The 24599-nt window shown below is 35.9% G+C and overlaps 1 protein-coding gene across 1 annotated transcript in view; it reads left to right on the forward strand.

The window, feature by feature from the left end:
* Positions 1 to 5192: 5192 nt before the first annotated feature.
* The window catches only part of ADAM18 (ADAM metallopeptidase domain 18), an 80374-nt gene continuing 60967 nt past the window's right edge, over positions 5193 to 24599 (forward strand). The window contains exons 1-6 of the mRNA XM_039853766.1: positions 5193 to 5282; positions 5796 to 5878; positions 16287 to 16342; positions 18758 to 18836; positions 23358 to 23434; positions 23909 to 24086. Coding sequence (XP_039709700.1) covers positions 5225 to 5282; positions 5796 to 5878; positions 16287 to 16342; positions 18758 to 18836; positions 23358 to 23434; positions 23909 to 24086 — 531 coding nt within the window. The 5' untranslated portion in view covers positions 5193 to 5224. The remainder of the gene's footprint in view (positions 5283 to 5795; positions 5879 to 16286; positions 16343 to 18757; positions 18837 to 23357; positions 23435 to 23908; positions 24087 to 24599) is intronic.

Here is a 24599-nt window from a genome sequence, read left to right on the forward strand (position 1 = left end):
TGTCCTATTCATTCAGTAAATTGTATGTGTATGTGAGTTGTGTGAACCATTCTGCTTATTACAGAAGTAACAAGTAATAAACATTCATTTAAAGAATATCGGTATGCAAAAGAATGAATCATCATCATTGTTAAAATATTTCAGTGTATAGATGTACACCCATGTGTGTGCATGTACAGCATTTTTATTTTTTATAAAATGTGATTGTACTTGGAATGATCACAATATTTTCCTTTTTCTCAATTAAAATCAGTTCACATACTCGAATGGAAATGTCAAGTCATGTTCCTTTATTGACCTAAATAGTTAGCAAACATGGATAGATACTTAGAGTAGCTTAGAAAGCCCCTTCTATTGCAAAACTAAGAGTTTTTGCAGTTGCAGTAACAGATAATCATTTTTTCTGGAATTAGTGTTTATTTCCTTGATCCTTTCCTTTCAATTACCCACGCCTTTTAAATTACCTGTGTTAGAATTACGTCAGCTCAGGGGAAAAAAAAAAAAGTAAGACTGCTATTTTTTTTCTGTTTTATTTTGTTTCATTTTCTCTTATAGTAACAGTCTCTAAGTACATTGGACTGGAGAGAAGAGAGTACCAGAAACTGGCCAAAACCAAGAAGGAGAAAACAATTTCTTCCTCACTTCTATTGTCACTACTGAAGGTTTTAATTCTGAAATAGTAAAGCCTCTACACCTGAATTATGTGTCCAGTGTCTTTACTGTATTTCAGTCAGAACTTTTACCCTGTCTACTCCACCTTGAATCCAGAAGAAGCTCCAATGCAAGTGAAAGTAGCCCAGGATCTTCATTCATGAAGCCAAGGGTAGAGAGTATCCCATTTTCCTTCTGCTCTTTAGGTTGACCCGAATCTCCCTCCCCCAGTCTGCCCTTCCTCTTTCCCTTCAGAGCTCCTAGCCTTCAGCTGGCTTGTGACCTTTCCCAGAGGCAGGATCCCTTACTCAGATGGGATCTGACTACAATCCTTCTCTTGTTACTGCTTCTTCTCTTTGAAAGCTGTATACTCTCTTCAGTGTGTTAAGATACCTGTTACCAAAAGTAGACCTATCATAAAGCTAAGGAAGAAAAAACATCAGGGCCACTTGCTTGCACAGGTCTGTTTCAAAGTCATGGACTTAATTTTGTGTTCTTTTCCTCAGAGAGAGTTCATCAAATTTTATATAGTTCAGGCCCCACTGAACCTGGATCTGCTTGTTCACCATCTCCCCTGGAGTGGTGTACTGGAGGCAATTCATATCAGCTCACAAGAGCTAATCACTCAACTATTATATATTTGGCTCTTATCAAAAAAAAAAAAAAAAGACTAGTATTGGTGATGATGTGGAGGAACTGGAACCATTGCATACTGTTGGTGGGAATGCAAAATGGTGCAGCTGTTATGAAAAATAAGATGGCAGTTCCTCAAAAAAATTAAAAACTGAATTACTATATGATCCAGCAATCCCACTTCTGGGTATACACTCAAAAGTTTTGAAATCAGGATCTATAAGAGATGTTGGCACTCCTGTGTTTACTGTAGCATTATTCACAATAGCCAAAATGTGGAGATAACTTAAATGTTCATCAACAGATGAGTGGAGAAATAAAAAGTGGCATATGCATTCAATGGAATACTATATAGCCCTAAAAAGCAGAAAATTCTGCAATATGCAGCAACATGGATGAATCTTGAGGACATTATGCTAAGTGAAATAAGCCAGTCACAGACAGACAAATACTGCATAATTCCACTTACAGGAGTATCTAAAATAGTCAAATTCATGCAATTAAAGAGTAAAATGGTGGTTTCCAGGGACTGAGAGAGGGGAGAAATAGGGAGTTACTAATCGGCGGGCATAAAGTTTCAGTTAAAGAGGATAAATAAGCTCTAGAGAGCTGCTGTATAGCATTGTACCTACAGTCAACAATGATGTACACTTAAAATGTGCTAAGAGAGTAGATCTCATGTTAAGTGTTGTTACTGTTAGGTAGCTAGTCAGACATGAACTACAGGGGAAAAAGGAATAGAGACCCAGCTCTGTAACCATAGAAACTTCCCTTGAAGACCTTTCTTAAGCACCTCCCAGAAATACCTCCCTTTTAGGGTTATAAATTACCCCAAATCCTAGAGCACAAGGCCATAAAAGCTGCTGGCTTAAACCAACTAAAAACACATGCACAGAAAGTATTGCCCCTAACTTCAGCCTCATTACACCATCATTATACTCTCATGACTATGCCAGGAAGTTCATAAATCTAATTATAATGGATCAAATTCTGGATAAACATGCGCAGTAGGAAAAAAGTTATATAGTAGCCAATTATCAGTCAAGGTGACCTCACATAGGGATCATCTAGGACCGCCCATCATGGCCCAAATATAAACAGATCTTCCCATCTGTACATTGTTACAGCTCTCCTGGCTGGAAACCTGCCTCTCCTTTTGGGGTGTACTATCTTCTCTTTATCTCCTAAACTCTTAATCTCTTTATCGCCTTCCTTAGCACAGCCCATCTCCTTCTAAATTGTACTTTCAATAAATCTTACTTTTTCTCAATCTCGCTGACCTGTAATTCTTTACTGCGTTGGTGGGGAAGAACCGAGGAACAACACACAACACCACCATCCACTGTAGTCCACTATCCACCACCATCCTCCTCCTCCCCCATGCCTTTTAGTGTGGGAAATCCAAACAGTTGGAGGAAAAAAGTTGATATTTAACTTTTTTAGTCTCCTAAGCCAGATTGTTCTAAGATGCCAAAATATACACAAGGAATAAATAGTGGGAAAATAAAGTTGTATTTCCAAAGTATTCATATTTGTGATATTTTTATACCTGATACTTAAATTCTATCTCCATACTGGGGGATTTAAAAAAAATACGCACATTTAATATTTAGTTTCTTTTTCTTTTTCTTTTTTTTTTTGGTATAGCACTTTTGACTTTCATTTCTTTTAAAAATACATTTTCTATTTTACATTTTTATTAAATTTACTGGGATGAGATTGGTTAATAAAATTATATACATTTCCAGTGTACCATTCAATAACATCATCTATATATTGCACTGTGTTTTTACCATCCAAAGTCAAATCATGTTTCACCATGTATTTGACCCCCTATCCATTTACCTACCTCCCTTTCCCCTTTTCCTCTGGTAACCACTAAACCTTTTTCTGTGTCCATGAGTTCTTGTTTTTCTTGTTTGTTGCTTTCGGTTTTATATCTCACATATGAGTGAAATCCTTTAGTTCTCAACTTTTTTCTGTCTGACATATTTTACTTAGCATGATAATCTCAAGACCCATCCTTATTACAAAAGGCAGTATTCCATCTTTTCTTATGGCTCAATCATATTCCATTGACCTGGTTGGCTTGCCAAATAATGTAGGGAAGAGGCAAGAGAACTAAATGTTAAATCAAGCTTTATTCTGAGATGGCAATGTACTGATCAGCCCTATGGCCAGACCACAAGAAAACCTACCGAATAAAGGAAGGTTTCTGTTGGGATTACCATGAAGGAAAAACAGGAAAATAGAGTCTTTAATTTAATGCCCTACACAAAATTAACATATTCATTCATTCCCTATGGCTAAAACCATGGGCAACCTATGGACCAAAGGCTGACAATTGCCCTCAGGTCTTTCTCACTACATACTCTTATCTCTCACACTGTATGCTTTCTGAAGAAAGGAAAATGAGTAAAAAAAGTCTTTAAAGTGTAATTCACAGAAAGTAAGGATGCTTTATAAGCTGAATTCCTTGAACACTTGCAGTCCCTCTCACTGACTTTTTCTCGGTCCCTCTCAATGTCTCTCTCTGTGTCCCTCTGAGTCTTTCTTAAGTCTCATTCACTTCTTGCCTCTGAGAGGAGACAACACTGTCTATGGAGTATTACTCCTTCTTTAATCAACTTTCCTTTTGACTCTTAAGTGTGGTGTGTGCTTGAATTTCTTTTCTGTCTTCAGTCAAGAACACACACACTCTCTCTCCCCCTCCCCCTCTCTGTCTCTGTCTCTGTCTCTGTCGGTCTCTCTCTCTCTCTCTCTCTCTCTCTTTCTCTCTCTCTGTCTCTCCTCTCTCTCTAATACAGGGCTTGAGCTCATCCCCCCTCAGAGAAATTTGCCCTGTCCTTCATTACAGGTACCACACTTTCTTCATCTAATCATCTATTGAAAAACACTTCTGGTGTTTCTATGTCTTGGCTACCTTTTCCTCTAAGATCAGAACTAAGACAAGGATGCCCACTCTCACCACTCTTATTCTATATAGTATTGGAAGTCCTAGCTAGAACAATTAGGCAAGAGAAAGAAATAAAAGCCATCCATATTGGAAATGAAGAAGTCAAATTGTCACTTTTCACAGACGACATGATTGTTTACATAGAAAACCCTAAAGACGCTACCAAAAACCCCTTAGAAACAATAAATAAATGCAATATTGTTGCAGGATACAAAATCAGTGCACAAAAACCCAATGTGTTCCTATATACAATGGAATTTTAGAGAAAAATGAAAAAAAAATCTTTTGGAATTGGAAGAAACAATAAATTACTTAGGAATAAACTTAAAGGATGTGAAGGATCTATACCCTGAAAATTATGAGACATTATAAAAAGAAATTGAAGAAGAGACAAAGAAGTAGAAAGATGTTCGTATTCATAGACTGGGAGAATCATCATAGTAAAAATGGCTGTATTATCTCCAAAAATATATATAGATTAATTCATTTTCTTTAACCAAAGACTTTTCTAAGAAACAAACTCATCGGCAATATTGAAGAATTGATTTACATTTTTTCACAATCTCTCTCTGTGTGTACCTTTTTATCTGCAACTTAAGCAGAAATCCCCCATTACATGTGGTTAAAATCGGCAATTGTCTGCCATTAAACATGTTGTGAATTTCTACATCCCTTGCACCATTTCTGGTGCCATTGAACCAGAAAGCTATGACATGGACCCTTATTATTGCCAAGAACTTCAAACGCAAATGTTCTACTTCCAGAGGAGAAACGTTAAATTTGGGGAAAATAAATGCGTGGGTAGGGATCCAGCTCCCCCAGCTCCGCATGCAGCCGGCCTGGATGGGCGGCCAGCTGGGTTGGGCGGGGCTGAGCAGCTGATCCCTCCAGCCGCCCCGTGGGGCAAGCGACCGCGCCTGCGCTCGAGCTGCCTCCAATCCGGGGCCAACTGCCATCACCGCGGAGAGGCCCGCCGGCCACGCAATGCTGTCTCTCTTACTGATCCTCTTAAGTCTGGGCCGGCTGACCTCCACTGACCATCGTAAGCTGGGCCTGCAGAGCAGTGCCCTCCTTGCTCCAGAATCCTGGGCCCGGCCAGGGACAGCCCAGCATTCCGTTGGAGCTCTCTTAGTTTCAGGATCCTGCTAGTCCTGGTGATTGGAGGGCTGAGAGCACTCCTGGAATAGTTGTCCTTCACTTACCTGACCCTGTACCGGCAGGAGAGGGAGCTCTGCTTCTGGGGAGGAGGGTGAAGGAGAGACCCTGGATGAGGTTCTCAGACCAATACTTCTTTACCTAGGGAGGGCTGAGGTCACCGAGTCCCAAGCGTCTCTGGAGAGCAGTAGGGTGTAATACTCCCAAGTCCAGCGGAGACTCCTCCTGGAATCGTACAACATATGATTTTGCCCTGTGTGTGTGTGTGTGCGTGTGTGTGTGTGTGTGTGTGTGTGGGTCTGGGAAGTTCAGAGAGTGATATGATAGAGGAGGACAAGTATGTGAAGAATAAAAATGCTCTATGTTCTGGGAATGCTCACACACGTTTCCCTTCCTGCAGACTCTGAAGCATCACTTCTGCAAATTACAGTGCCAGAGAAGATTGAGACCAACACCAAGGATGGCGATATGTCAGAAACGCAAGTAATTAAGAAATCTTTTTGTTTGTTTGTTTAAATGAACGTTTTATATTTCCCGGATTACACGACCCAAATGAATCCACGCATCTTTCTTGTTCTATTACTGTTAAAGAACCATTTTGTCTGAATAAGAGCAAGTTTTGTTGATTTGTTTTCCATTTCTCAAGTAATATATGAACTTTATGAAATTTTAAAGTTACACGGTGATCTGATAGGAATCCAAGGGTTGGCATCTCAGTAGCAAGTCTGAGAAGAACATTGAATTGCCAACTGAAAAAACTATTACACATCAAGGCAAGTTTTATAAATTGTATGGTCTATCTGACCGTCTCCTTTTGCTCACCAAAAAAATCCAGTGAGAATGTGTTTGTAAAAGCTATTACACCAAAAATATAAATATCCAGAGAGGTTAAATTGTTTAGGAGAGTATAACATATACTTGGAAAATGCTAACAAAAAGAAAATGTGAATATCCATGATAATAGCAGGGAAAAAACCAAAAGCATTGAATGCACAAACACTTAATACACACATTTTCATGCAAACATTATGAGTAATACGCATCATTACTTAAAATAGTTCAGTGAGAATGTATAACAATTCTAAATTTATATGAATTTAATAAAATGCCCTCAGCACATATAAAATAAAAACTGATAGCACTGGAGGGAGAAATTTTCAGATCCATTTTCATAGTGAGATCTTAAAATATTTTTCTCCAATGTTGGTTGACATATCATAAAAATATAAAGACAATTTGAACAACAAAAATAACCATTTTATTTCATGGATATATGTTTATAAAAGCGAGCCTATGGAGTAAATGTACTGTTTTCCTCTTTCTGCTCTTTGTTAGGACTGACTAGACCCAACAGGGCAGCAGTCCCCAACCTTTTTGGTACCAGGGCCCAGTGCTCCTACGAGAATCTAATGCCCGGTGGTCTGAGGTGAAACTGAGGCGGTGATGCTAGCTAAAATTGAGGAGCTGCTGCAAATATAGATAAAGCATAGCGGGGTAGCCTACCACTCACCTCTTGCTGTGAGGTTGGGTTACTGCCAGGCCACGGACCCAAACCTATCCGGGGCCTGGGGATAGGGGACTCCTGCCACAGGGTATCACACATGAGGCTTGCCTTTAATGGCAAAGCATATGGTGCAGCAAGAGAAAGAATTCAGGTAAATATCAGGATCCAAGAAACATCCAACAGTCAGCTCTCCATGAACCCAGTTTCTGCTCCTGGAACATGCTGAGTCTGTGGCTTGAAATAACAAGACCAATGGGAAGAATTTGGGCCTTGGGAGAACTCCTTACAAAGCTTTCGGTGACTCTAGCCAAAGTCACAGCCTTGTCAAAGTAGGCAGGGAAAACTAAGGAAGCTAACCTTGGCCAGGGGACTGTTGAAACCTAAATGGTGCATTATAAATCTCATTGCCTTTTTCTTAACTAAGAGTCAGAAACATTCAGGCCTGTAGGCATCCCCAGAAATCAGGATAGAGCTTTTCTAATCCAGCAGTAAATCAGCTCTGTCTACACAGTAGTTCGTATTCTTCTCTAGAATATACAGGTCATTTAACAAAATTTATAATAGCAAGTTAAAAAAATGAAAAATAAAAAAAATATCGTGCAGAACTCTGGTAATAATTTAATTTAAAACTTAACAAAGAGACTGGAAAATGTATTTGGTAATTTAAAAAAGCACTCGTACATAATTCATGGGTTGAAGAAATCATAAATTATAATGGATATTAAATAATAAATAATGGACAAGAATAAAGAAATTACAAACCGAAATTTGAGTCACGCTCTTAAGATGGTATGGTATAAGGGTATAATTTATAACTTCAAATACTTAAGTAAACAAAAAAATATGAAAATTAGAAGTTAAAAAATATCACCTTAAAAATGTTAAGATGTTACTAAAATTAAGAAGTAGAATTAATGAAAGTTAAGTTATAAGAAAATACCCCATATTCATAATCTCAAAAATTGATTTTTGAAAAGAATATAAAATAGATATTTTGATGAGATAGACTAAGGAAAAGAGAAAGGAGAAGGAAAAAATATGTCATATCAGAAATGAGAATAATGCAAAGTAGTAATAAAAATCCCCAAAATATATGCTAATGATTTGTTTAAGCAAAATAGTTAAGTGCAGAAAAATACTAGTGACCTACAAGGAAATAACAGCACCGATACTCTCTCCCCTGCCTCTAATTACAAGCTATACCGATTGTTTAAGAAATGTGTATAATTAGGGCAGCAGTAACGGGTCCAGGTGTCTCCAGAGGGGACCCGGCCACAAGGCAGGAAGTGGCCAGACTGTTTTATTAGAAGGCCGGCGGCCTATAGGATCTCCACTCAGGCAAGGAGGGTACACACAAGGCTGGTCAAATCAAGGTGACCCCAAGAAAATGTCTCTTCCCTACAATGAAGGAGGAAGAAGATAAAGAAAATGAGAGCAGAGGAGAGGTTATCATTCCTCAGAATAAAGGCAAGAAAGCTACCACAACTCCAGATAAGAGGGTGATGGTTTCCTCAATAAAAAAGGTTGCAGTCGCTACACCAGCAAAGAAAGCAGTTGTCACCCTGACAAAAAGGCAGCAGTTACACCAGCCAAAGCAGTAGCGACACCTGGCAAGAAGGGAGCAGCCATGGCAGCCAAGGGAGCAAAGAATGGCAAGAAAGAGAACAGTGAAGAGGATGCAGAGGAAGAAGATGTCTCTGAAGACGAAGCTGTGGGGATTGTAGCAAGCCAAAGGCAAGATAGCTCCTGCAAAAGCTGTTCCTGTGAAGGTGAAGAGCACTGCATTGGATGAAGAAGAAGTGGAAACTGTAGAGAAGAAGTTGAGAAGGAGGAAGAGGAGGAACAACCTGTCAAAGAAGCACCTGGAAAAGGAAAGAAGGAAATGGCCAAAGAGGAAGCAGCTCTTGAAGCCAAGAAACAGAAAGCAGAAGCCACAGAATCACTCCATCTTCCAGTCTCTTTGTTGGAAACCCGAATTTCAACTAATCTGCTTCTGATTTTAAAACTGGTATCAGTGTCATTTTTGCTAAAAATGATCTTGCCGTGTGGATGTCAGAAATGACGTGTCTAGGAAGTTTGGCTATGTGGATTTTGAATTTGCTGAAAAAGCCTTGGAACTCACTGGCTTAAAAGTCTTTGGCAATGAAGGTAAACTGGAAAAACCAAAGGGAAAAGGCAGTAAAAAAGATTGTGATGCAAGAACACTTTTGGTTAAAAATCTGCTTTACGTAGTTACTCAAGATGAATTAAAAGAAGAGTTTGAAGATGCTAGAGATCAGATTAGTCAGCAAAGATGGAAAGAGTAAAGGGATTGCGTACATTGAATTTAAGACAGAAGTTGATGGAGAGAAAACCTTGGAAGACAAGCAAGGAACAGAGAAATGGGCAATCCTTTTCCTTGTACTATATCAGAGAGAAAGGTCGAGGTCAAGAGTATAGCAGTGTAGAAAATAGAACTTGGTGTGGCGATGAAAAACTCTGGTTTTAAGCAACCTCTGCTGCAGTGCAACAGAAGAAACTCTTTAGTAAGTATTTGAGTAGACAACTTTATCTAAGTGCCCCAGAACCAAAAGGGCAAATATAAAGGGTGTACATTTATAGAATTTGCTTCATTCGAAGTTGTAAAGAAGCTTTAAATTCCTGTAACAAAAGAGGAATTGAGGATAGAGCAATCATGCTGGAGTTGCAAGGACCTGGGGGAACACCTAGAGCAAGAAGCCAGCCATCCAAAACTCTGTTAGAGGTCTGTTTGGACAAGGGTAGTCACCAACTGGAAGGCTAGATCTTCCAAAGGGTTTGGTTTTGCAGCCTTCAATGGTGAGGAAGATGCCGAAGCCACCAAGGAAGCCATGGAAGATGGTGAAATTGATGGAAACAGTTACTTAGGACTGGGCCAATCCTCAGGGGAAAGATGCCTTTGGGGGTCCTGGCGGAGGCAGAGGTGGCTTTGGAGGAGAAGGTGGTGTCAGAGAAGGCCATGGTGGATTTGGTGGCAGAGACCGGGGTAGCTTTGGAGGGTGAGGAGGCTTCCGAGGAGGCAGAGGAGGAGACCATAAGCCTAAAGGAAAGAAACGAATTTTGAATAGTTTCCTCAATCCCTATCTTTCCCACTTCCATTTGAAAGGAAGTTTTTACTGTTACCTGATCAATGACAGAGCCTTTTAAGGACATTCCGAGACAATATAGGGCCCCGTGGTCTACTTGGAACTCCATATAGATACCACTTAAAGGGAGATCCCCTGTTGGTTTGACTGCATATTCATATATTCATATAAACTTCTTAAAGAGGTGAGTGTTAGAGCTAACCCTCATCTGTAATTTTCAAATTTATATTGTTTCTACCTTTGTACCAAACTATTTGTTTCCCTACACATAGTTTTGTTTTGTTTTGTTTTGTTTTCTGCGTTGGGTTGTAAAGGAAAGCAGAATGTTTTATTGTAATTTTCCTTCAATAAATTTGAGACAAATTAAAAGTCCTAAACTCCGGTGAAATAAATGTGCATAATTATATCGAAATACACAAATCTGTAATTTATTTGTACATCTAAACTTCTGTGTACTCTCACCCAGATCAGAAAGTTCTCTTGTGCTTTTTTCAGACATTACTACCACCTTCACTATTTTGTTGTCTTGAACTTCACATGAAAGGGATTATTCAGTAGTACTATTTTTTGTGTTTCGTTTCTTTGATTGAACATTCTGTTTTAGGGATTCATTTACATAGATGCATATATGAATTAGTTCATAAATTTTACAGCTGCATAGCATGCTGAGAATTGAAATATTAACCTGGTACTGGACATTGTTTCCAGTTTGTAGCCATTATGAATAACTCTGCTCTACAGAAAGAAGTGTTTTGTTGATGTATGCTTTTATGTGCATATTTCTAGTGGTGAAATGCTGATTTATAGAGTATGCACACATTTAAATTGATAGAAATGTGGTAGATCATTTACTTTAATGGTTATAATATTTTTCATTTCCATTAGCAGTGTATGAGAGTTTTGATTGTTCCATATCTGCACCAACACTTGGCATTGTCACTCTTTTCATGTTTGCAATTTTGATAATTTTATTCCTTTTTCTTTATGCTTCTGGTTCATTTGGCACCCCATGATGAATAGTGATGATGAGTGACTTATAGATCGTTGATGGTCCAATTGGATGTGAATTGCAAATACCATTCTTCAGTCTGGGGATTGCTTGTTAACATTCTTAATCATGTCTTTAGATGAACAAGTTTTTAATTTTGATGGTGTCCAAGTAATCAACCATTCTATGGCTGTTCCTTGTCTTCTACTTAATAATTATTGGCCAATATGGATTGTGGAAATAGTCTCCTATATTTTCTTCCAGAAACTTCATAATTATAGTTTAGATTTGGGGTGGTTATGTCTAAATTAATTTTAATGATATGGTGCAGGGGTCAAGGGTCATTTTTTCCCATATGAGTGTCTATTGACTTACCTCTATTTATTGAAAATATCACCCATTTCCCATTAATTTAAATAGGTACCTCTGTCAAAAATATATATATTTTTTGTAGATTATTCTAGCCTTAATTCTTTTCAGGTGTTCTAATAGTCTTAACATAAGTTGTGCCCTATATTAATTACTATAGCTTTTGAGTAAGTCTTGAAATTTAGTGTTTTAAGTCTTTCTACTTTTTGCTTTTCTTCAGAATTATTTTATGTATTATTATAGGTCATTTGCATTTATATATAAACTTAAAATTATCTTGCCAAATTTTACCATTAAGCTAACATTCAAACTACAAGTCAATTCTGATTGAAATAAAATCTTAATATCAGCATGTCCAATGCATGAAATTGGTACATCTTTTTCATTTATTTAGGTTTTATTTAATTTTCTCTGGCATGCTTTGTATTTTTTATGTAGAGTCTGGATATCTTTTTATGCTTTCTGATGCTTTGGCAAGTGTTCTTTATAACTCTTTCTGTCTCATTTTATAGAAATAAAATAGATTTTTATATATTTAAGTATGTTAATTTTGCAAATAATCACTGTCATTAATAATAATTTTCTGTTCCCCTTTCTTGTCTATGTATTGCATTCATATCATTTCCCAATGAGGACAATTTTGTTCTTTTTCCCCTGATATTTCAGTCTTTTTTTGTGCTGGAATCCCATATGGTATTAAATAGCAGGTAATAGTTCATCTAGTTTATTGATGCTTTTGTGTTTGTTCTTTTTTTACTGTAGGAGGAAACAATATTTCAAAAATGAATATGGTGTTGGCTCTAGATTTCTCAAATGTCTTTTATTAATTTTTAGGAAACTTTATTTTTTTTGATAGATCGATTTATCTGCAATTACATATTAGTATACATATCTTTGTGTGTATTTATATATACATTTCTGTCAGTGTAGTGAATCAGCCTTTCATTCCTGGGATAAGAGCCATTTTGTCATGATATATTTTAAGTGGGTTGGATATAATTTGTGAGTACTTTGTTCAGGACTTTGTAATTATGACCATGAGAAGCATTTTACTTTCTTGGAATATAGTTGCCTTGTTGCCTTGTTGGATTACACTGCCTCATAAAATTAGATGGGAAGGGTTCTGCCTATATTCCATGAATTTCTGTAAGATTAGCATTTTTTTCCTTATTCACATGTTTAGTAGAGATCACCAACTGAATGAATATCTCTGGACCTGGAGATTCCTCTGTGAGAATATTATTAATTACAAATTCAAATTCTTGATATAGTTGGGTTTAAACCTATCGATTTTTATTATCTCCGTAAGCCCTTTTTTTCTGTTAAATTTTTCAGTTCTTACCATGTTTTCTTCTTTACTGTTCAGTATATGTCATTAATTGGATTTTAGCTAATTTATAATTAAAGAAACTATGTGCTCTTAGTGGGGAGTGGAAAATGGTGTTTAGAATCCAATCTCTGTATGCTCGGTATGCTAACTGCTACTGGGGTTTCATTGCTTATATATAACTCAGTGGCCCAAGCCAGAAAATATGTGTGCATACTCCCAGAAATACAGATATAAGGTGTGTGTGCACATGTGTGTAGATGTGTGTATAAATATGCACATGTGTAAATATTAAAGTTTATATTGATAGATCATGTTTATAAGTTTATCAATATGTTTATATTGATATATCTAATTCCCATTGAAAAATATAGAAGAAAGAAAATGGGGGAAAGAACAGATGATAAGATATGCCGTAAAGGAACAGCAAGAGAGTTGGCTTCTACTCTGATACATGAATTTCATTAAAAGTAATTGATGTGAACTTTGCAACTAAAGTCAGAGATTGTCATAATGGGTGAAAAAATTGAAAGTTGTCTACAAGAAATACTCTTTAAGTATAAGAGATGAATAGATTAAAATAAAGGAATAAAGAAACCTATATTTTACTAAAATCCAAATCAGAAGGAAGCACAAGTTGATAAATTGATATCAGGATGGTGGACTGAAGAACAAGGATATTACCAGGATGAGTAGTAGCATCTCATAATGATAAACCAATTACTTTATCATGATGGCATAATAAAACTAAAAATATTTGCATCTACTAAGAATGCATCAAGAACGTGAATTAAAAACCTATAGATGTGAGTAAAGTAGACAAATCCATAATTATATTAGTGACTTAAAAACTCAGTAAATGATAAAAAAAATCAGATTGATAATCAACAGGGATCTAGAAGCCTTAAAATACTAATAATCACCTTGACTTTAATTAGTATGTATAGAACACAGGAAGTGGGTAGAGAAATTTTATCAAATTCTTTTTCTATGGTTATTGATATGCTTTGTTAAGTCTGCCATGTTGACATTTGTTTTTCTGCCCATAATTTTATTTTATTTTATTAAATTTAATAGGGGTAACATTGGTAAATAATATAGGTTTCAAGTGTACAATTCAGTAATATGCCATATGTATATTGCATCGTGGGTTCACTACCCAAAATTAAATTTCCTTTCATCACCATATATTTGACCCCCTTTATCCTTAAGTACCTTCCCCTCCCCACTTTCCTCTGGTAACCACTAAACTGTTGTCAATGTCCGTGAGTCTCTGTTTGTCTTGTTCTTTTGTTGCTTTCAGGTCTATATCTCTCATGAGTGACATCAAAAACGCAAATCATATGATTTCACTCATATGTGGGATACAAAACTCATGTTTCTTTTGATTCAGGTGGAAATACAATATCTGATTGTAGATTATCCTTATAATCATGAAAGTATTTGAATTCATAATTTAAATAAGTTGCCCTCAAAATCTTACTAGTCCAATGGTTTTATGGCTTTACACAATATTCAAGGAAAGAAAGATATCTTTTTCAGAGAATAGAAGATAAATTAGCTAACCCTTCAGATTATGCAATATCATTTAAAAATGTAATGTTGTTATATAGAGGACAAATAAAGTATGAGAAAAGGAAGTTCTAGGTCCTTTTACTTACAAAATAATTAAAAAGCAAAATTCGTAAATAATTGTAAAACATGACTAAGTAGGTGTTCTCTCTGTGGAAATATGTCATTACTAAAAAAATGCATTAAATTAACTCACCACACTAACATATTGTTAAAAATTTAATTAATGCATCCAGAAAGAGAATTTTAGAAATTAATCACACATGTCCACACACATGCTCACCATCTACTCATAAAATATTTCATTTTAGAAGAGAACAAACTCAATGTGATTTTAATAAATCTAAGCAAAATGGCAGCATCAACAAAAGCAGATTATAACAGATATAATGCTTTTTGTTTTAAACAGTGCAGCATCTTGTTTTAGGGCCAGACTAAAGACAAAGATGCCCATTATTACCACTTTATTCATTTACAATATAAAAATCAAGGAAAAGAAATATAAAACAAGTATGGTTTCAAAGATAAGACATAGTCTAGTTATTACATAGACCAGGTTTTGTCTTGACTATCTGGGCATACGGTGATACCATTATCTAATGTCCAGAATGTAGAAAGCAGATTATACAGATTTATGCCAAAACAACAAAATAAAGATGGAATACTAAAAGAAATACTACTGAAATCTGTTTTTTTTTCTTTATTGTATGCATATGCACACAAATATAGTTATAAAACCCATCATGAAATAAATCACATTTGGGAGGCATTTTTTATACTAGCAAAGCTCTGGAAATTGAAACTTGCTTTTATCCTTCAGAATGCATCACTAAATTTTAGGTGAATATGAAAATTTTTTTAAAAACTACCTATGACATCAAAATGGATAAAAAGTTAAAATAAAAAAGTGAAAACATCGAAAGTAAGTTGGTACAACTATGTTAGTATCAGACAGAATAGAATTTAAAGAAACACTTCTAGAAATAAAAGATACCTTATTATGGATAAAGTAACCAATTTATCCTGGAATAACACCATGCTAAATCTTTTAACACACAACAGCAAAGTTCCAAAAACGTAAGCAAAGAAAAAACCCTATAGATTAAAAGGAGAAAGAAACAATGCAGAGTAATTTTGGGAAATGCCAACATACCTTTTTCAGTACCAGTAAGGTTACAGAAGACTGAACAGAAAAGGTTGAAAATGACATTTACAGAAAACTGCGCCCAAAGAAAAATTCACGTCCTTTGCAGATATGGAACATTTACCAAAATTAACCATGTGCAACCCCAAAAGATTGCATATGTTTTATGACGATGTCCCCGAGAGGATTCTTTGGGATGCAGTCGCTGAGAGGATTTGCGTGAAGGAAGTTTATTAGGGTATGCCCTTGTGGTGAGCCCTATGGAAAAAGAGGGAGAAAAGCAGGAATGGGGAGAGGGAGACTCAACTGAGTCTCAACAAGTGGGAAGCTGGCATGCCCCATCATAATATCTGGAGGTGGGATGAGAGAGCTTCTCGCTAAATGTGAGCTGTTCCCAAAAGTTGTGAGGCAATTCCTAAAGAGAAAAGCAAGACAAAGACTGTCTGCAGGTGGGGTTTCTGACAGCTATGGGACACTTCCTTTAATTTTAAAAGGGAACTTGCATTGCATTATTTAATTCTAAATTTATTTGTGCTAGAAACCGCAAGCTAGAAAAAAAGATAATAAAGATATTAAATTCAAGTTTCTTCAAAGGTTACGCAGCATTTCTATTGGAAATCATTTTTAATTTAAAATTTATTATGATAATACAAGCTAATGACTAATGCTCCTAATATGAAATAGATTTAGACTCCTTGATTTTCTATCTTACTTATCAAGGTTGAAGAAAGATAGAAATAGAACTATATATGTATAAATAATTTTGAGATGTGTTTGATACAATCTGTTTCTACTAAAAAGTACATTTAAAAAGTAGGTTACTTTTGACTTTAAGAGTTTCATATTTCTAATAATTACTTTCTCTCTGAACATGTTGCTGTAGGTCACTTATGCCATCAAAATTGACCAACAAACATATACTCTCCATCTTAAAAAACAGTAAGTGAACATTTTTCTTTTCATACAGTTGTTTTCTGTTGTTTTTTTTTCTTGGTCTTTAAACATTTTTTTTATTTTTATTTTTCAATGACAGTTGACATACAACATTATATTAGCTTTAAGTATACAACATAGTGATTGGACATTTATATACCTTACGAAGTGATCACCTGATAAGCCTAGTACCCATCTGACACCATGCGTAGTTATTATAGTGTTAGAGGCTATATACCCTATGCTGGGCTCTACATCCTCATGATTGGCCTTTTTCATGTATCCTCCAAACCCCTCCTTCCCATCTAACAACCACTAAAATGTTCTCTGTATCTATGAGTTTGTTTCTGTTTTGTCAGTTCATTTGTTTTTCAGATTCCACATATAAGTGAAATCATATGATATTTGTCCTTCTCTGTCTGACTTATTTCACTTAACATAATACCCTCTAGGTCCATCCACATTGTTGCCAATGGCAAGATTTCTTTCTTTGTTATGGCTGAGTAGTATTCCATTGTATACATGTACTACCTCTTCTTTATCCATTTGTCTACTGATAGACACTTAGGTAACTTCCATTCTTAGCTACTGTAAATAACGCTGCAGTGAACTCAGGGATGCATATGTCTTTTCAAATTAGTATTTGGGTTTCTTATGATAGACACCCAGAAATGGAATTGCTGGGTCCTTCTTTGTCTCTTGTTATAGGCTTTATTTTAAAATCTATTTTGTCTGATATAATTATTGCTACCCCCAGCTTTTTTGTTTTCATTTGTATAAAAATATGTTTTTCCATCTCTTTATTTTCAGTCTCTGTGTGTCTTTTGACCTGGAGAGGTCTCTTGTAGGCAGAATAAGTATGGATCTTGTTTTCTTATACATACAGCTACCTTATGTCTTTTGTTTGGAGCATTTAATCCATTTACATTTTAACTAATTATTGATGGGTATGTAGACATTGCCATTTAATTCATATTTTTGATATTCTTTTTCAAGAAGATCCTTTACCTTTTCTTGTAATACTGGTTTGGTGATGAACTCCTTAAAGGAAAAGTCTATCTGTCCTTCAATTCTAAAAGATAGCCTTAATAGGTATAGTAATCTTGGCTGTAAGTCCTTGCTTTTCATCACTTTGAATATGCCTTTTCAATCCCTTGTATCCTGCAAAGTTTCTATTGAGAAATTAGCTGACAGTCTTATGAGAGGTCCCTTGAATACAAGTAACTGCCTTTCGTAGTTGCTTTTAAGATTCTCTCTTTGTCTTTACCTTTTGGCATTTTAATTATGATGTGTCTTGGTATGGGCCTCTTTGAGTTCACCTTTTTGGCCCTCTTTGAGCTTTTTGGACTCGTATGTACATTTTCTTCACCAGGTTAGGGAAGTTTTCCATCATTACTTCCTCAAATGGGTTTTTCAATTTCTTGCTCTCTCTCTTTTCCTCTGGTATTGCTATGATATGAATGTTGACACCCTTGAGGCCCCTTAAGTTATAATTAATTTTTTAGATGCTTTTTTGTTGTTGTTCCGATTGGGTGTTTTCTGCTACCTTATCTTTCCAGTTGCTTTTGATCCTCTGCTACATCTAATCTTTTGTTGATTCAACGTGTTCTTCATTTCAGGTATTGTATTCTTCATTTCTGACGGGTTCTTTTTTAATGTATTCTGTCTCCATTTTTCTGTTTCCTATCTCTTTGTTAAAGTTTTCACTGAGTTCATCCATTGTTCCCCTACGGTCCTTGAGCATCCTTATAACAAGTGTTTTGAACTCTGCATCTGGTAGATTGCTTGTCTTCATTTTGTTTAGTTCTTTTTCTGGAGTTTTGTTCTGTTCTTTCGTTTGCCATGTTTCTTTGTCTCCTCATATTAGGGGCCTCCCTGTGTTTCTTTCTGTTTATCAGGTAGAGAGGCTACATCTCCCAAGCTTGGTAGAGTGGTTTATGGATTTTTATAATTCTGTTTAAGCTTAAGATGTAAATCCAGTGCTTTCAGCTACCTTTCTAAACAACCGTTTTGCATTTTTCAAGTTTAATCATGACATTCTTTTTATTTTTTCTTTTGTTGCAATTTTATGCTGACCCAGGTATTATTTAGTTAGAATGCTTTGAGATTATTTTCCTCGGATCGAACATGCAGATGGCATGAAATTTTGTGGTGAGAATCTGGAAGCCTCAATTTTCACTACAGATAAATCTACTTCATCATAGCATCCGTACTGGTATTTGCTTATACTGGTTATAATTTTTTCTTATATTCATGATATGCTTTCAGAAAGCAAGGTAGATAATGAGATGAGTCCATTTAATTTTGGATATTTGATTGAGCTTTTATAATTGAAAGTAAATTTTGTTTAATTTTATGATTCTTGAAGTTACTTTTTAATGATATTATTCTAATGAAGTGTCCTTATTTTGGTTGAATTAGGTCATTTTTAGACCCTCATTTCCTTGTATATTCATACAACAAATCAGGAACATTGTATCCAGATTCTTCATTGATAAAGGTAAATTTTGATTTATGCTGTGTAAATTATATATATATTTTTTATGTAGTTAAGGTCTCTTGATGGGAAAAAAGGAATACCCCAGAATTATTGAATAAACAGATCACAAATCCAAATGTAATGTGACAATTTCAATAAAATTGTATTGAATAGAACAAATATTTCTTGGATTTGGAACTCAAGAATCATTTATCTGAGAAGTTCATTTTAACTGTCTAGAATTATTATTAGGAGTTTGTGAGGAAGCCAACAACGACAAATGGGTGAAGGCGCTAACAAACCTCTAAATAACACGGAATGTTTAAATTGAGATGTCATAGGATCTGACTGGTAGACATAATAATGGAAATTATTTTATAGAATTACCACAGGGAAAGTGAGAATGCAAAAGCATATTGGATACAGAACCTGAATATGTTTACATGTGAAACATAGGAATTTGAATTTTTTTTCCCAAAATACAGGTAAGAGTCAAGAAATTTTTCAAGTGTTTGAGAAAGTTAGCTTCATTCTGTGATCTATTTAATGCCAGAACATATTTGGAAGAAACAAATTGTTTACAAATGATTGGTCAGATTCAATTGCTATATTGCAACTGAGAGATAATAAACTTAAAATACATGGTAAGTGGTACAATGTCTGTCTTTCTCACCAACTACAAGGAAAAAGCAGAACAAAATTCTGTACACGATGTACCTGTCTGTTTTCTGACATTTGACAATAGGAAAATCAGGAATTTTCTCTCAGAGAAAGGAGATATAAAAGGTGAGTCTCACATTCAACTTGGCCCTCTGACTGGGGGTAATGTCTTAACCGCAGCATAGGGAGGTGGAACCAAGCAGATCTCTTAAAAGTTAGAGTTCAAGACTGCTAAAGCAGCTGGGATTTCCATGAGACAGGACCGAAGATGAAGAGGGCCTATCAGATGTATGTTTTTTTGGGAGAGGGGAGTTTTCCTTAAGTCCTCAACTGAAGATCAGGCTGCACATGTGCTGTGTCACACTCTACTGAAGGGTAGAGAGTAAAACAGAGGTAATACTATATAAATCAAACAGTGTTGGGAGATGTTAGATTTTCAACCCAGGCAGAGTAGTGAGACCAGGCGTTTAGATGAGACCTGAAAGACTAATCCTTGGGAAAAAGGATCATGCTCTAGATTACGAAATATATTTATCATCCCCATTTCTCCTTCCATAGCCTAAAGCCCAGCAACGAGAGGATCAAGGAGGGATACCATTAAATTAGTTGTCTTCCAGGAAAAAAGGCAATACTCTGTAAAGGGTTACAAGGTAGTAGAGTAAGCCAAGAATCCAGATGAGGGCAGAAATCAATGAGATAGAAAAAGGAAAAAGAATAGAAAAAATTAAAGCCTTGAATTAATTCCGTAAAAGAAATAAAAATTAATAAGTAAGACATATACAGAATAAAAAATAATTCCATCAGTATTAGGGCTGAAAGGAGATAGTATTAATCATAGAGAAAATAAATATCTTGGAATATTATGAAGGCTTTATGCTCATAAATTTGATAATTTTGAAGAAATGTAAATTTTAATTTCTCTGGAATACATCCCGAGATATATAATTGCCCAGTCATATTGTAAGTTGTATGTTTATATTTTTCAAAGAAACTATCAAACTATTTACCAGATAGGCTGTGCCATTTTACATTTCCACGGCAATGTATGAGAGAGTGTCTGCATTCTTGCCACTGTTCAATCCCTTTTTAATATTTACAAAAAAACCCTACTCATTCTGATAGATGTGTAGTAATAGCTTATGTCATTTTGATTTGCATTTCCCTAATGACTAATGATGTTGAACATATTTTCAACATATGTTTATGAAGTTGAACATATATATGTGCTTACTTGTTACTCTTTGTGAAATGTCTATTAAATGTCTTTTACCCATTTTCTAGTTTATTGGTTGGATTTTCACTGTTGATTTTGAGCAATTGATATATTCTAAATACAGGTCCTTTGCCAGATACGTGGTAGGCTGATATTTCCTCTCATGCTGTAATTTGTCTTTCCATCCTTTTCATGAAGTCTCTCATTGATCAGAAGTTTATGCATTGTTCTCTTGACCTTTGATGTTTATAAGGGTTATTTTTAATTCTCTGTCAGGTAAATCATTTAACTTCATTTTATTTGGTTTATTTTGCTTGATTGTTTGAGACATATTTTCCTAATTCTTCATCTTACTTAATTCTTTGTTTTGGTGTCTACTTATTAAAAGACTCCTCCAGTCTTCACTGACTGGCCTTGTACAGCAGAGTACCCCTACAAATCATCCTGGAAAGTGATTTTGGAGCCTTCTACTAACTCTTTCCCCCTTCAGGGCAAAGCAGGCATTTTTCCCCCTCCCTACTTTCTGTGCTGGGTATGAGGGAGGATCAGTGGCATCTACCATCCCAGGCTGCCGCCGGTTGTTCTTTCCCAGGCAACTAGATTATGCTGGACCCATCAGTGCTCCAGGATTGGTGGGGACAGAGGGCAGGTATTTAGGCAGTTTGATTGAAGTGGGTGCACTGCATGCATGGATCAGTTCTTTCCTTCTCCATGGGAGAAGCAGAGAGCTGGGATTTTTTATCTACTCGCTGTGTGAAAAATGGGGTGGGGATGAATCAATGCTGTCTACTAGCCACCGTGTCCATTGTTGCCTGGGTAGCTCGACTGTCCTGAACCCATCAGAGCTCCAGGACTGGTCACACCTATATGCATTCTTTGAGTAGGCCCCTCAGAAACACAGAGGCAGTGAACATGTGAACCAACCCCTTTCCTCCCCGGGTCGAGCTGGGAGCTAGAGTGTTTCTTTCTGATCATATGGCAGTGCTCTGGAGCAGAGTGTCTGGTGAAAAGGTATCCCAAAACTCCCTACTGCTCTTCATGAGTCTGATTTTTCATTCTTTAGGAGTGTTCAGGAACCTTTCAATTTGCTCTTGATTTTTCACAAAGGAAATTTGTCAGCAAATTGTGGCTGAATTGGTAAGTTTGTTGGGGCATGGAGGAGCCAGGGCTTCCTACTCCACCATTTTTCCTAACCAGAATTTCATTTCATTGTTAAATTAAGGCATTTTTTACAGCTGTTTTAAAATCTTTGATAGTTTCACCATGTGACTCATTTCAATATTGGCATCAATTGGTTGTCTTTTCTCATTTTTGCTGTGATTTTCTTGGTTCTTGGTATAGTATGATTTTCAGTTGTCTGCTTGACATTTAAATCTTCTATTTTTGAAAGCGATCACCCAGTGTAAGTTTAGATTTGGTGTGCTCTGTTGTTCCAATGACAATTTAGTTTTCTGGTGTTCTGGTATTATTTTGCTGTACTCTCTTTTTCTGGCTCTGCTTGAGATACTGCTGTATCTTGCTGGTGCAGCCTATAGTGGTAAAAGGTACTTTGCTGGTCCCAACTTGTGTTGCTAAGTGGGGTTGGACGATGAAGCACCCATGGGATGAAGAGCATTTCCTCTGGCTGTCCTCCAGCCACTGGATGTCAGTGTGCTTCCCATTCGATCTCTGCTAGTGTCGCTTGGTGAAGAAAGATCGTAACTGAGCCACCTTTCACTGCTTGGAGTTGGAGGTGTTGGGAAGCATCTTATGGGATTATTTTCTCTGATTGGGTGCAAGGCTAGGAGATGCAGAATATGTCTTGCTTTCTGCTACTCTCTAGAGTCTGCTGCTCTGCATTCTACTTTGTGAAAGGCTTGTAGCTGCAATGTCCGCTGGCACCAGTGCAGCTGGAGGTAGCTGCAGTTATTGCTTGGAATGGAGCAGGGTGTGCTCAGCCATTGTCAGTGAGTAGGGGATAGTGGTTAAGCCTAGTTTTGAGAAAAAGCAAATGGTTACTGATGGAGATGTATGTCTGTTAGCTAAGCATGTATAAGCAAATTCATAGGGGAGAGCAGGACAACACTAAAGTTTTCATAGCACAAGATTAACAAAGGAACAGATTCTAGACATCACTAGACTTTTAAGGGAAGTGAAGGAAATAATCACGGAAAGAAAATATTGGGGGAGAACCTGGGAAGAGTAATGCTTTGAAAGTCCAAGGAGCTGAGAGTTTTAACTAAGAATAATCAACATGGTGAAATATCAAAGAGGAAAAATATGAGAAAATGTCATTTAAGATACTTTCTGGTTACTTAGAAAGAGCAAGTGGAATGTTCATAGTTGAAGTCAAATTAATGCTGTTAATTACATCAAATTAGCAGGTATAGATTATACCTTCAAGAAATGTGGCTGAGAAAGAAAAGATAAGAAAGCTGCTGGTCAGAATTTTACAACTTAGAATTATAGCAGGAATTGTTGGTGGGAGGATAAGAGTCATGATTATTCATGGGCAGAAGAGGGTTAAGAAAAAGAGATTGCAGGTAGACAACAAGGAAATGGGATATCTTCTAAATACTGTTATGCTAATGGCCAAATATGAATGATCATGATGTCTAGTCAGTAAGGATAAAACCCAAAACTTTATTTACAAATCATTCACGAATGTACCTTTATATATTCCTGTTTAGGGACATTGCTTTTATCAAGGACATGCGGCAGAGATTCCAAAATCAGCTGTGACACTTAGTATCTGTTCTGGACTCAGGTAATGGCATATTCCATAGATATGTGTGATTGAAAATCTTCTGTAAACCTTTAATTTTTAGAAATTCCTGAATTATAGAGTGAAAGCAAATAAAATATAGGCTTCGATTGTGTTTCTCCTCACATACTTTATTTTCCTCAGCCTCCTCATATTTTTCTTATTCTTGTTGTCTCTATCCTAGGCTTGCACTCATAAGATTTATTTAGAAAGAGCCCAGTAGTATAAAGAATATCTACTAGCCACACTATTTATTAGCCACACTAGAACACAGTGACTCTCAAATGCTATAATAGACAGAAGGTATGATATTAGGTTGAAAGTTAATTTAAGATGGGATGATTCTTAGATTAAATTAGACCATAATGACTACTCTTAAATTTCTATAAAATGTTTTTATTTAATGTCGATTTATATTTCTCAGTGGGAAATCTATATTAATTGCCCTGTTTTCTATTTATGTCTTTAAATATTCAGGGGATTATTGCAGTTGGATAAAGTCAGTTATGGAATTGAACCACTGGAATCTGCAGCCACATATGAGCATATGCTTTATCAAATACAGAATAATAAAATTGATTTTCTCCCCATAGAAGAAAATTATCCTATGACCCAGTTGGTAGATCAGTCCTACAGGATTCTTGTGAAGCAAGAAGTAAGTAATCAATTTTCTCAGATCTTCATTTTTGCTTCATTTGATACACATATTCATATTGAAATGTGTTAGACTTAGTACACTAATTTAAACTGATATTGATTATATTAAAACCTTCTCTTTTAAGATAATTATTTAAATATCATATGAACATATACTTTTGTGTTAGTTCATATAATATTTAGAAAATATTATAGATGTAAACACGCATACTTCAAACATGAAAATTTTCTCATTTTCCTAATTGCAAATATTTTTATGTATACATATATGGTTATATTGTTACTGAATTTGCTTCTTACTAATGTAATGATACCAAAATTTGCTGATTGTTATTTCATCAGTATTTTTCTTGCCAATACATATTTTTCTTTGTATAAATATATTATTTTGATAGAAAATTTAAAAGTCGAAAAGGCAAACATCCCAAATATCATTGTCTGGAGATAATGACCTTTAAATTTTGGAATACATGGTCCAATTATTTTAATATACTTATTTATAAATATAATT

Source organism: Pteropus medius, unplaced genomic scaffold (genome assembly GCF_902729225.1).
Source record: "Pteropus medius unplaced genomic scaffold, Ma_sr-lr_union100, whole genome shotgun sequence".
NCBI classification, from domain to species: domain Eukaryota; kingdom Metazoa; phylum Chordata; class Mammalia; order Chiroptera; family Pteropodidae; genus Pteropus; species Pteropus medius.